This window comes from Corapipo altera, unplaced genomic scaffold (assembly GCF_003945725.1).
Source record: "Corapipo altera isolate COAL_440 unplaced genomic scaffold, ASM394572v1 1, whole genome shotgun sequence".
Classification (NCBI taxonomy): Eukaryota; Metazoa; Chordata; class Aves; order Passeriformes; family Pipridae; genus Corapipo; species Corapipo altera.
The window spans coordinates 34374883-34388385 of NW_020884873.1; the positions used below are offsets into that span (position 1 = coordinate 34374883).

At 41.2% G+C, this 13503-nt stretch overlaps 1 protein-coding gene across 3 annotated transcripts in view; it reads right to left on the bottom strand.

Moving 5' to 3' along the window:
* Positions 1-13503, bottom strand: part of SRGAP1 (SLIT-ROBO Rho GTPase activating protein 1) — a 141823-nt gene that overhangs the window by 65818 nt on the left and 62502 nt on the right. For all 3 annotated transcript variants that reach the window (XR_003530687.1, XM_027661865.1, XM_027661874.1), the window contains exons 2-3: positions 2771-2966; positions 68-230 (exon numbers count right to left, since the gene is read on the bottom strand). Coding sequence is in view for 2 of the 3 variants with exons in the window: in XM_027661865.1 (XP_027517666.1) it covers positions 68-230; positions 2771-2966 (359 nt within the window). In the remaining variant the exon portion in view is untranslated. The remainder of the gene's footprint in view (positions 1-67; positions 231-2770; positions 2967-13503) is intronic.

Below are 13503 nucleotides of genomic sequence, written 5' to 3' on the forward strand. Positions count from 1 at the left end.
TTAGGACACTTTTGCCTCCCTCATGCATCTTACAAGCCTGCATGGAGGACTGCAGGAGAGACATTACCTTCTTGAACATTCTGGTGGAGTCTTCACTTATCTGCATGAACCTCATGATCACGTTGTTCAGGTAGATATCGCTCAACGTTGCATGGTCTTTGCTTTCTCTTCTCACTTGGTTCAGGAGTAAGTACCAGCAATTCACTGGTGACAAGAGGTTCTGGTCTTTCCTAAGAAAGGAGATACACACATGTATTATGTATAGAAATGAGAAAGTTACATTATTAATACAAATATCTCACTGACATTTACAGTCATAACTTGTTATGTAAAAATAGCTGCTTCTGAACAGTCAATCAATTTTTGGAATAACTTGGGTTAGGCAAGCCTCAGATTACTTTTAAAATGCATTCTACAAGTCTCATGAGGCATGGATGCAAAAATATAGAAAAAGTATAAGAATTTAGAACACTGCAAGCCACCTGAAAGTATAAAAATATCTTGCCACAAAGCTTACAGTTGTTTACAGATGAACTCCATGTAAATATTCAAAATCAATAAAGATCACTGCCAAAAGAGTAACAGTAATTAATTTTCGACATTAGAAATAAACAAGCACTGGATAGCACATCCCAAATCCTTCATGAGCAAAACTGCAGGCATAGCTGTTTCCCTACACTGGATTTGTATAACTGCTGTAAAAGTAGAAGAAAAAGTCACAAGTATCCATATTCTGTGATCAGCATTCATAAATACACTGCTACTGCTAGCCCTAGAGGGGTCAATTACTAGACAAACAGCAGGACTGGACTTTTTCCACAGTGATCCAGTTCTGAATTCCTATGACAGACTTTTTGCAATGTAGGCCCACTCCAAGCTTTCATACAGTGAAAAGTGAAATCACAGACGACTTCTCATTTCTTTCACACAAAGGAGAATAAAAATACAGGTAGTTCAACAACTGTTTCACAGACAACAAAAAACTATTTGTAACATGTCTTATGATTTCACTGAAATTTTATTATTAAGTTTGCCTTTCAACTAACTGCTCTAGAAACTTGCTCCTCTTTTTTTTCCTTCTTATATAGGGATTATCCTATAGTCAAAACTATCGAGTATGTGAAGATAAAACAGGTAGAGGTGGTGATAAACTGAAACTCCTTCAACTCTTGGTAAATTGTTCTAATAATTAACTATTCTCACTATTAGAAATATGTCCTTAAATTCCTATCTAATTGTCTACTTTTAGCTCTCACCCTCAGAATCAAAGCAGTAACGAATAACTAACAGACAAAAGTCTTTTCTTAATCATTAGTGTTTTCTTTGCTATCAATCAGAAGTGAGTTAAGGAAACATCCTCAATTTGAGATGGACATATTAACAGTGTTAATCACAGCAAGGAGCTTCAGGGTTTTATTAGCCAGGTCAGCCAACACGAGCACTCCCGAAGGACCATGCTGATATTACTTGGTCCTTATTGCTTCTGCATGTCCCAAAGCCAATTCCACAGACCTGATTCTTCTGGAGGGAATAGTGGGAACAGCTCTGGGGACCAACAGCTAAGGTGATTTTTGCAGTAACCTCTTCTCAAAGCAGAGAATTGCAGAACAAAGCCAAAGGCAGGACTCCAGTCATAACCCCCGTGCACAACTGCCAGTCTGGATTTAACATGTTTAAGAACAAGTAAAGATGTTTTTATGCACAAGGAAAAAAGATTTTGCCACAAGCAGAACGGAAGCCAGGGCCCTCTCTGAAGTGGTGACATATGCACACGTTGGCTATTTCAGAGAATCATTGAGTCACTTAAATGAATTTTAAGACATACATGTTAATGCTCTTTGAACTGTACAAGCTGTATCTGGATTAACCTTTCCTTTGCCAGATGTATTTGGAAAAGACTTTTGTCCTGAAACAGCAGTTCTATCTCTAGCACAGCACTGAGTGAACAGTGGAAAAAGGTACTTATTTTTCAATTTTACAAACAGTAAAATATTGTTTTATACCCCTAAGCGTAACAGGGCCAGACAAATGCATTCAGTAATCAGTCTCATCTGGTTATTTTCCTGACTTGAGCTATGTCAGCAAGTAATGCTTGAAATACTTCAGAAAACATACTGTATACAGGTTTAGCCAGATACTACCTGACCACTTCTGTTCTGCACAAAAGATACTATGCCATGAAAGGGGATACATTAAATCATAAGCAAGGTATAAAATTCACACCATCCTAATTTCCATGAATCAGAGGGGTCAAGAGGCAGCAAAGTTCACATGCAATAACAAATCAAAACAGTTTTCTTTATTAATGCCTTTTTTGGCCAAAATCGTCTTCTTTTGTTGCAATGTTGACTGACCTTCATTTAGACACTTTAAAATCTTATCAACTCCAGTACAGATCAGTACACAGCTTTCAAGCACTTTTACGGTTCTGCATCTCTTCTAGATATTGGCTGTATTTTGGGTGGTTTAAAATCCATATGGTAGGTTAGGGATAATATATGTGCAACTTACTTTTTAACAAACTGAAATCATTTGTCAGAAGCATTATATGAATAACTGCAAAGGGCCAAATCAACAACAGTATTTAGGCACTCATCTACCTTTGACTGCAGTGAGAACTGCTACACTGCCAAACACGGGTGGGAATTTTAAACAGGCCTTTGAACCTGGGCTCAAACCTAGCGGTAGTCCAAACCAGCAGAAGCAAACAGTGGTGCAGCACTGTAGCAACAGCTAACATGGGGGCGACAGGGAAGCAAATCTCTCTTACTTGTACTGCTGATGATCCTTTGTACTTCTTGTTTTTGCCATGAACCTCTCTGCCAGTTTTTCCAGGTTTCGGGAATACTCCATCTCTATTTCTGACTTCTTGCGGAAGAAATCCTGCAGATCCTGAAGAAGTTGCACTCTCATTTCAGTCTGCTGCTCCAGGCATTTCTGCTGCTCAACAAGTTGAGCTCGGATCTCTAATGAAAGAAACACAGAACCAGTCAGGTCAGTGAAAGCAAATGAGAATTGAGAGTTACCAACCAAAATTACAAATGCTCCAGCACGCTTCAGCCTCACAGCTACACCAGCTGGATACGAATTTCAGGTCCTGTGGTGGAACGCAGCAGTGGCAGCTCTCACTTCTGCCACCACATGCTTATGCCCAGCATCCTCCACTTGCTGTCTGTCTCACAAATAGCTATGGCAGGGGCTCAGGACTCCCCTGGGCTCAGGTGAGCAGAAGACCGGCTCCACCTTCCATCCTCTTCCAGGCCTCTGGCATTAGCACAACATTCAGCTGGGAGTGATCTCCTTGCAGGAGGTGGTGTGCAACCATTTGAGTAGCAGCTCCTTATACTGCCCTGATAAATGGGAGAATAAAGATGCACTGTTTGGGCTAGGATCAGCTTGCTGGCTGCCAGGTGGACCGTGCTTGTTGGTATCATCATGCACATCATGGAAACAACCCTGTGATAAACTCTGGAGCCATTATCCACTGTAACTCTGCACAGGTGAGCTTCCATATCTCCCCCATCTCTGCCAGGGAGGGAACTGATATAGTATAGATTAATTCACCAATATTTTATAGCAAATACAGAGGAAAAAGTGTAATTATATTTGGAGATAACTACTTGAAAATTTGCACAAGGTCCCAGAGACCATGGTACATTTTTTAACATTAAAAAATCAGATAATTTAGAAGAGAATATATGCTCACAGTTCTCTGCTGGAGCAACAGGGAAAAGCCTCCAGATTTCTTACCACTGTTGGCCAAATGCACAATTACTATGTGGTACAGGTTTTATTTTGGGGTTTTGTTTTTGTTATTAGCACTTTTATTTCCTGAGTGCTAAGCAGTTAATCTCATTTTGAGAACACTCAGTCTAGAAACATTCCTGCAGTTTTTTAGGGTTCATTACAGTTTTGTCAGCTGCTCAGTAAATATGGGAATACACATTTTGTGGCAATAATGTATGTATATATTTTAAAGAGTTTAATGCTATAACAAGGACCTATTGATAGCAAACCAACCAGAAGTAATGTCCAAGTAAATGCAAAATTGTTGTGAACTTTTACTTGATTCTTAATGATGTAACCATGCTGTGGACTAGAAGATGGTAGAAATCTTAGATGCCCACAGCATAGTTTGAAATAGAAGAGTGTTCTAGAAATCATGCTAACATCATATGGAACTGCCAACCAGTAAGTAGTAATAACATTGCCAAAAATGATCTGATGCAACCAGGATGTAATGCATCCTTACTGATCTTAAAACAGGTATGAAGGCAGAGATCCACTCTGCTGGGATTCAAATGTGCATACCAAAATAAGGTAATATGAGCACAGAAAACTGTTACGCCAACATATTTACTGGAGGAGAGAGACACTGCAATATTTTCTTCCAGATCTTCTTTGAGCTACCAGCTGCTGTGTTAATCATTAATGAGACCATCCATTTTTATCGTCTGGGAGGGGAACCAAAAAATTCAGGTTTGGTTTTCACTTCATTTCCAATCAGTTTCTTGGAAGAGAAACCATGCCTCCAGCAAGGATGAGCCACTGTAATACAACACTATATCAATGACATTCTTCCACACGGAGGAGGAAACCACACTGGAGCTGGAAGGTTAACAACAGAAACAAAAACTCAATACCACTTTTTTGGGTGTCCACTACTGTTAATATTGCAATCATGGAAAATTCCTGCGTATGGGAAACCAATTGGAGCTGGAAGGTTAACAACAGAAACAAAAACTCAGTACCACCTTTTTGGGTGTCCGCTACCGTTAATATTGCAATCATTGAAAACTCCTCATATGGGAAACCAATTGTACAAATTCACTGATCAAAAGCAGCAATTTTGTCCATAAGCTGGAGTTTTTACTAAGATCCATGTACATGGTCCCTATACTTTGGTCATCTCCCTTTCCAACTACAGATTTTCTAGCAGTTACTTCAAAAGCAAAGCTCTATATGGAACAACTATGTTCTGATTATTTTGTAGGTCAGTGTATCTTGCTGCTATAATTCTTTTTTAGGCAGGCTTTTACCATAGCAACAGGAATGAGAAAGATTTTAGAAACAGGAATATATGAACAGAAATATAAGAAACAATGAACAAGGGACAACAGATAAAATAAGAGAAACTGCATTAGGTTTTTGATGCTGTCAGGATTTCCAGTGGACAACAGTGGCTTCCTTCAAACTTGTGTATTAGAAAACAAAATTGAAGCATGATCTCTGAAAGCTGATAGAGATGTACAAGCTCTGAGTAAGGTGGTAAGCTGGGGTATAGGAGGACTCCAGCTTTATGAAAAAAGATTTAAAATTTCTGGCTATTTGAATCTTGGCAAAGATGAAGAACATGTTGGTTCCAACAGGCTGAGCCTCTGGCTTCCTGCTGGAGGAGAAAAAGGGGAGATGCACGTTCCACTCATGCCACAGTTAGTGCAGAAGTAACTTCAATAGCAGTTCTCCTTCTAGTCTTTCAGGTCATTCTACTCCTGCACTTTCTAATTCTTCTTTTACTAGTAATGTGTAATGCCATACTGACAGGCTGAGGAGATGGCAATGAATAAGAAATCAGATCAACAAATGTTGTGATTTCCATTTTCTGATAAGAGAGAGCTATGAATTTATAAAAACTCCAGCAATCATCAAAACCCCCCAACAAACATTGGCAAAATATTCAGGCAGCCTGAGTGGCTGTGTATGGCAAAATCACAAGTGTCCAAGCACTACTAACACAGACTACCCATTACCCACTGCTATTGCAAAATGCATCGAGTTCACATGTGTGATCTCCCTAGGGCTACAAAGAGTAGCATGAAAAATTGCTGCACTATATTCAAAGAAACAAATACCCAATACAAGAAGGTACCAAGTTATAAAGCACTAGACTCTGAACTCCACAGATACAGAGACGAGTGCAGCAGGCAACAAAAAGGTGCCTGTCTTTATTCTATTTTGCTGGCACATTTAAATTCAAAATTGAATTGGTATCAGCTGTAACGGACAATGACATTGTCCTTTTCTGTTCTGCGGGGTGGCTGATGTCAAATTGCCATGCTATTTTGTGCCAGGAACAGGTCCATTTAAACCCTGGATGAGTTAACACCTTCTTCATCCTCTTAGCAGCTTTGAGTCATACCCACTGCTTTTCTGGCCAGGGGCTGGCTCAGAAGGAATCCCATCCATTTATACTGCACCTTGAACAGAGTGAAATCACATCAAGTGGAAAAAGCCCACCCAGACCCTTTGCCCAAGATTTAAACACAAAACCAAAGCAAGAAAACAGTTAAAGTGACTGCAATTAAATCAATAAACTCCGAGTAAAGTTTTATCTAAAGATTTTCATGTTAAAAATTATTTCAGTTATGCCCTCATTTACACTATCCTCCAGAATTACTGCATTAAGTGTCAAATTAGGTTTTGTTTGTACCAGTCTTGAAGATGTAAATCTAACCTTTCAATAAATCTTTATTTTCTTCTGACAAGAGATTAAATCCACGTACCATGGAAAGCAAAATGAGACAAGGTTATAGCTGTTTTGAAAGTTAAGTCAAGGTGGATGAAGCTGAACTACTGACATCACCCAAATCATAACCAGAAATAACTCATCAAGGTTACCTCTTTGCACACAGTACAGTATCACAAATAACAACTTACATAGCACTGCAGTAACGCACCATATTACCCTGGAGAAGATATGTGTAACCACTTAGAGGCCAGTGCCTCCCCTGAAGGAACCTGTGGGGAGATACATTACCATGTGACATACAATGATGCTGGGTACACACTCACACGGAACAAAGTTCTTCACCTTCACTTCCATACACACAAAAGCACCAGGCTCCATCAAACATTCCAAAAAGTCACAGGAAAACCCCTCCTGACCTCAGCAACAGCACAACTCATAAATGCACACAGTATTAACAGTATTAACCAAATTAACCCACTGACAGACCAACCCCTGGCATGCAGACTGCCACCCCACTGCAGAACTCCCCACTGCAAGGCCCACCAGTATCCCTGCCCTGCGGTACTGCAGTGCTCAGGCCATGCTGCACTGGGGTATGCCTAGTCTTTCAGACCTTGGAGACTTTTCAGACACCACGAATTCTCATTACCAACTCTTGAGCAAAGCAACTCTAATGAATGCTTCATGGTGCCTGCCTGCTGCAAGATGCTTCCTGCCCAAGCCCCAACATAAGCTGTTGTAGCCCTGTCACCCTTAGCTCCCATTTAAGTGGAACTAACTTTTGTGCTTGCAAAGCAGCCCTGGCATGGGTTTTGGTGTTTGCTGAAAACTCTGGAAGGTGCCACAGAGCTGGATGCATCTCCCTGGTCACCCCCTCTGCTGCACTGCAAGCCTCCCACCTGCTGCCTCATCCTGCCTGGCAAGGAGCTATATTTAAGTCATGATTACAATATACAAACTATGCAGACACATTAATCTAGTAATATTACTGTAATAATACAAACAGCCTCAGGGCCTCACTCTGCAAAAGATTACAAAAGCAAGCAACTCATCAGAACTATTTGAGAGTACAAGGAGGGTCTCACAAGGTATAGTTATGTTTGCAGGTTTTGTTTGCTCAGGTAACCAGACAAAGCCATATCACCTCCTGTCTCTCTTCAAATACCTCCTTCACAAAAAAATTTAAAAAAATTAGTTTTAAAACACTCAAAAATGTCTCACCAAATGCACTAAAAACAAAACATGGTATCTTAGACTTTGTATTTCCAAACCATTAGACTTAGTTGGGTTTTTTTACCCCAGTGAGCTATCAACACACATATCCCTCATTGTCATGCTTACGATATTCGGATCATATTTCATACAAAAAAATTCAGACCTCAAATTCAGCCTAGATATCATCTGGTGACTGCATTCGTAATTAAGCAGCTACTGGAGCATTAATCATCTTGTAGTTCCTTCTTGAAGACACTTGAGTTTTACATGCCTCTCATTGAGCCTCAGTTATTTAGCATTAACAACTGCTCATGTCTGTGCCTGCTGCTAGAAGATGGGGTGCTGCATGGGGGGACTGATCATTCCCATTTCATCACAGCCATTGCCTTATGCAGACTTGCTTTTGTCTTCTCTGCCAAGATGAGCAGAGCTTTGGTCCAGCTGCATGCAGCTGGCCAACATCTGCAGTTTAGGTTTTGTTTCAGGAAAGCACTTATGTCCAGCCCACCAGGGATGCTGCCAGCAGAAAAAACACATCAGGAATCACTGAGAGGGGACTGGAGGTGTTCCTGTGCACAGCCAGTAATCCTTAATGCCGTGTCACCCCTAAGATCAGTGCTCCCACACCTCCCAGGGACATTATCCTTCCTCTCAACAGATAAGAAGATAAAGATGATGAGAGGTATCAGACCCATGGTGGGTGCTGAGACCCAGCTGTCAATACTTCTCTCTGAGATACACAACCTAAAGGTACTAGTGCTGAGCAAGTCTTTATTTTTCAGAGCCACGGCTAGAAAGCTTTTTAAATATTTCTATGACAAATGGCGAGGGAAGCTCTGTGGTCGGTATGGGGTTTGGCTCACGCTCTCTCCCAGGTCCTTGCTGCCATCTTCCTTGACCACAAGCAGGAAAACCCACTTCAAAAGCCCGGAAATTCCACCAGACTGACAGCAGAAAGAAGATGTGAGATGCTGGGGTGAGGATCTCACAGGCTACTGCAAAAATGCCTTTAAATAGATCATGAGCATGTACCACAACATTAACCTTCTATGACAGACTAGTGAAAATCACTTCCCTGTGTTCAGCATGCTAGAAGTGTGGCTGCAGAGACAGTGATGCCCTTCAGCTTCCAAAGGCAGGGCTGTTATGGACTTTTTTCTACCCTGACCTCTGACAATTTCACTTAGTATATGGAGCATAAGGCTTTATATATGTCCACACTTAAAGTGTGACCTCTGCAATGCACATTCCAGCACTAAAGTTAATGTTTGACTTTGTGCTATTTCCCAGAGAATTAATTTCAGATTTTTTGTTTGTTTGGGGGTTTTAGAGTATGTGGTTGAGGTTGCCTATGACAGAACATGTCTTCGGGCTGTAGCGTAGAAATAGATGGGGAGTGAGAATCATGCCCAGTACATGAAGGGCTGTTCAGGAATCTGAAGCCCCTGTTGACATCTGTCAACCCCTTTAAAAAACTGTAAACCACGTTCATTCAAGCACTTTGGCATGCTTTAAGATAAAAACGGCCCTTGTGCAGCCATTAGCAGGAAATCTCATGTAGAAGCCATTTGCAGGAAGCAGACAATTGTTTACAGGTCACTTCAGTTGTCCTGCTGAAATAAAGAGAGCACAGAAACAACAAGCTCTCTCCTTGCAGCTGCAAATTTCATTCTACATCTTCGAGCAAACAAACTCCTATCCTACTGCAGTCACAGACTGAGCAACATGTCCCCAGACAGAATCTGTAACTGGGGGGATCCCTGTGGACAGGATTCAAAAGGGGCAGCTGCGTTAGGGCATCTTCCACCTTCCAGCTCCCTTTGAAATGGGAAGACATGTCTGGAAGAGCCAAGAAAACCTCTAGATATAGCTGAAGAAACTTTTCTTCTTGTTGTTCTTGGACTAACGCCCTCCTGCTATTCACAGCCACAGCTGCTGGTCACTTGGCTGCCTACAGTCCAAGTCTAAATGGCGGGCAGTGCGCCAGCTCGTGACTTGGCACGACACTTTTGCCACAGTGTTACTGCCAAGCGACTGTGGATTTAAGCAGGCAGTCTGCCTGCACCACGTTTTGAGTGCCACTGCTTTTGTGGCAACTGCTCCTTTGCACATGTAACTAAGTGCTGGCACTATGTCCTACCAAATATTGAGCACTGCCTACTCTGCCCCTGGGGTCACAGGAGCTGGGACTCTGAGGACAAAAACTTCTGTCCCTCAGAGGAGAGAGAACTTTGTTTTGCCCACCAGTGAAACCTCAGCTCATCTCTCAACAGCAAAGGGCAAGATGCCTCCTCTGCCTCAACGCTCTGATGTAAGGTCTTCCACCAGCGTGACACAGCCCTCTCCTCCTGCTGCTGGAGCAGATACAACGGCCTGAGCTCTACATGAGCAAATTAGCTCTGCAAACCACTAGCACACAACAAATAAGCTCCAGAACACATGCAGGAACAAAAGAAAGCAGAAACTACCCCAACTGTGGTGTTCATGGCAAAGGTCTGTATCCTGTCATAGGAAACAAAAGGAGAGGGAGAGAGAGAGGGCGTCCATACATCTCTGTCTTCCAAGAAGACAGGTGATCATTAAGTAGGTGTCTAAAAATCCATTTAGGGCATCTAAACTGTCAAGACCTATGTGAAAACTTACTCTGAAGCTTCTGAAGATCTTCGATCATCTCTTTTTTTAATGTTTGTTAAAGATACCATGAGCCTTTCCTTGCAGACTTAAATTTTCAGCACGTGAGAAAATGAAAAAGAAACTCAGTATGCCCAAATCTTTCTTGTTTTCTCACCAGTGAGGTATCTGCCAGTAGAACAGAAAAATGACTCATGGTTCTCCTCTGAATCATTCTTTGCAAAATATCTGGAATGCTGGGTTGACATGAGCACTCTACGAGAAAATCAAAAACCCAACCAGGGTGCCTAGTAGGGAAGAAAACTCATTTTGTCACAATCTGAACAGTAATAAAACCCTAATGTGCTTAATTAGCTTCCTTACTTGTAAACTGGGTGAAATCAGGTTAAGTTCCTGCCTCAGATGCTGCAAAGTTAAGGATGGAGCTGCTTCTGGACAGCAGCAGTATCCACTCTGCAACAGACAATGCATCACTCGTCCCCTGACACTACCCTGAAATTACTCCAGGCTTAGTACTGGCACACATCCTTTACCTCCAGAGAAGCAGAAACCTCCCTATCACACAGATGTGAGCACAGAATCACAGGATGGATAAGGTTGGAAGGAACCACAGTGGCTCATCTCCAACCTCCCTGCTCAAGCAGGGTCATGCTAGACCACACTGCATGACTGCATCCAGACCAGCACCATCTCATTTTGTTAAGCTCTGTCACAATAAAACCCTTCCTTTCTTCTTAATATTGCAGGTGTCTACCTGCGATACCAGCTGACAAGTGTCTGAAGGCTTTTTCTAGAAATTAAGTGTTGAGAGATGTGTCTTGTCTTGACAAAACTTTAATTATTCTGAACCTCTGGCAGGTGACATAGCTCTTAAAATGAGAGTTATGCTGGTAGTAGTGCAGGGCAGGAACTCCTGAGCAGCAGAACGAGAAGAAAGCCATCAGTCAGATACGGTATCTCCTGTTGATGATTATCACTGCAATAAGACTCAGGAATTAATAACTAGAGAAAATACCATCCCTACATCCTGTGAAAATGTTTCTCCATGCATGGTACATCATTAAGAGGTCAAGAAAACATTTTTAGGACACACGTCATAAATAAAAGCATGCATTTGACCCAGCCACGACTTTCAATGACAGCTCTAAGTCCCAAAGTGATGTAACAGTCCAGTTAAAGACAAAAAGGAAACTGTAATCTATGCTGCGTGCCAGGATTTTACGCACTCCCCTTTTCAGTCCAACCTGTCTAACATACAGTAAAACACCATCACTACTGCTCATTTAGCTTCGACACATTTAACTCCTAAACCCCACAAATATATTGAGCACCTTTGTGTTTTTCCTCTTAAACAAATTTGTATTTTTTTTTGCTGCAACAGATCCATCCAGATGCTTCTCTTTTTCACTGAGACAAACAGCTATGCCACTGAGATATGCCATCAACACCAGTTTTAAAACTTTGTGTCCACATCCCATGCTAATTACTCACCTGAGGATATTCACATAGTTACTTAAGGTCCTGTGGACCCTAGCCAATCAAGGGGGCAAAGACAGTCTTGGGCAACACACCAGAGCTGCGGTCTGGTTTGGTCACTGTCACACCTCTGGGCAGAGCATTACTCCCTGCCCATAAGCACCCTCCTTGCCAGCAGCACAGACCACGGACTGTCCCCATTGCCCTGCATTGGTGAGGTAACCCTGTGGCAGTGGGGGATTAGAGCTCCTCCCTCACTCAGAAGCACAGTGTCTAGCACACAGCAAATATTTGAACTAAATCATATCACCACGCTTCATACTTCTTGTACAGATTTAACTGTAAAAATGCTAGTCTTGCTGGGGAATATGTCTGTCAGACCAGATGGTCCTCGATCTGCATAATTTTTTAGCAGAGACTTGACCGAGTCTGCAAAACTCCGAATGTGGGATTACTGGTCTTCTGAGCATGACTATGACATTATCAAAAAATAAATCTCAGTGTCTTGTCTCATTTTCAATAGCAAATAATACTGAATTTGACTAAATAGGTGATGTAAGAAACAGGACAACATTGCATTCTGGGAATGGGGAAAAAAAGGTCTGTATGCCAAACTTTGCACAGTAGAAGTTCGTATTTTTAATAATTAAACAACAGAATAACCCCTATAATGATGGGATAACTTTTTCCATCTGTGGGAGTCCTAATAAATGTAAAAAAGATAATCGCCATGGTGGTTGATTATAACTATCAAACAAGTAGCTGTAACAGACAGGTGTTCTTATATAGCACCTAACTAATAAGATGATATAAATTCTTCCACGCTTCAAATACATGTATGTATTTGAATGTATTTTAATACATGTACTGATCTGATTTCGTAAAAGGTGTCATTTCTAAGTGAGAAAATAAAATGTCTACCTCAAAGGAAGGTTTTCTGACAAATTTGAACCCAATTACTCAGAGCCTCAAATTCCACTAGCAGCATCTGGGAAAGAACCAAATCCTTCAGTGTCACAGAGCAGATTCTTCCTGCTACGAGGAAGTATAAATTTAATTGTGGACCATATTTAATTAAATTGATCTTCAGATTGTTACAGGAGAAGAAAGCTCTCACACCCAAGGTTCCTGGTAATGGGAATAGCAAAAAACATACCCTGTGAGACTGTAGGTAACTGTTGCTCACTCACTCAATAGTAAGATGAAGAATAGTGTCTGCTGGTAAATGAACTTTTGGACTAAAATAATTTGCATATTTTCTAGTCCCCTGGAAACAGTCTTCAATCTGTTAGAAGTTTCACAAAAAAGAAAAAAAACACATTTCTTTAATGAAATGAAATAACAGAACAGAAAATTTGAAGTTGATGATTTGTAGAACCCAGTATCTGCATTGTCTTCCTATATTAATTCCCTAGTTTGTCTATTCTGCAAATGTTTCTCTCCAACAGACACAAGGGTGGTTAGGGTTTCCAGCAGGGTTCTGATGGCTGCTCTATGGAAGCAAAGACATCAAGAACAGCTGTAGGAAACAGATGTGCCACTTAAGGCACCTTCACTGAATGGAAAAGGGACGAATGCTTTACATGCTAATACTTAGTTCAGGATTCCTTCATAGAATAAGGCCATAAAAATCCTATTATTGCCTATGTTTTTAGCCTAGCTCCACTTGGAAGCAGACATTCTTGTAGCAAAAGCCCTGCTGGAGTGAGTAA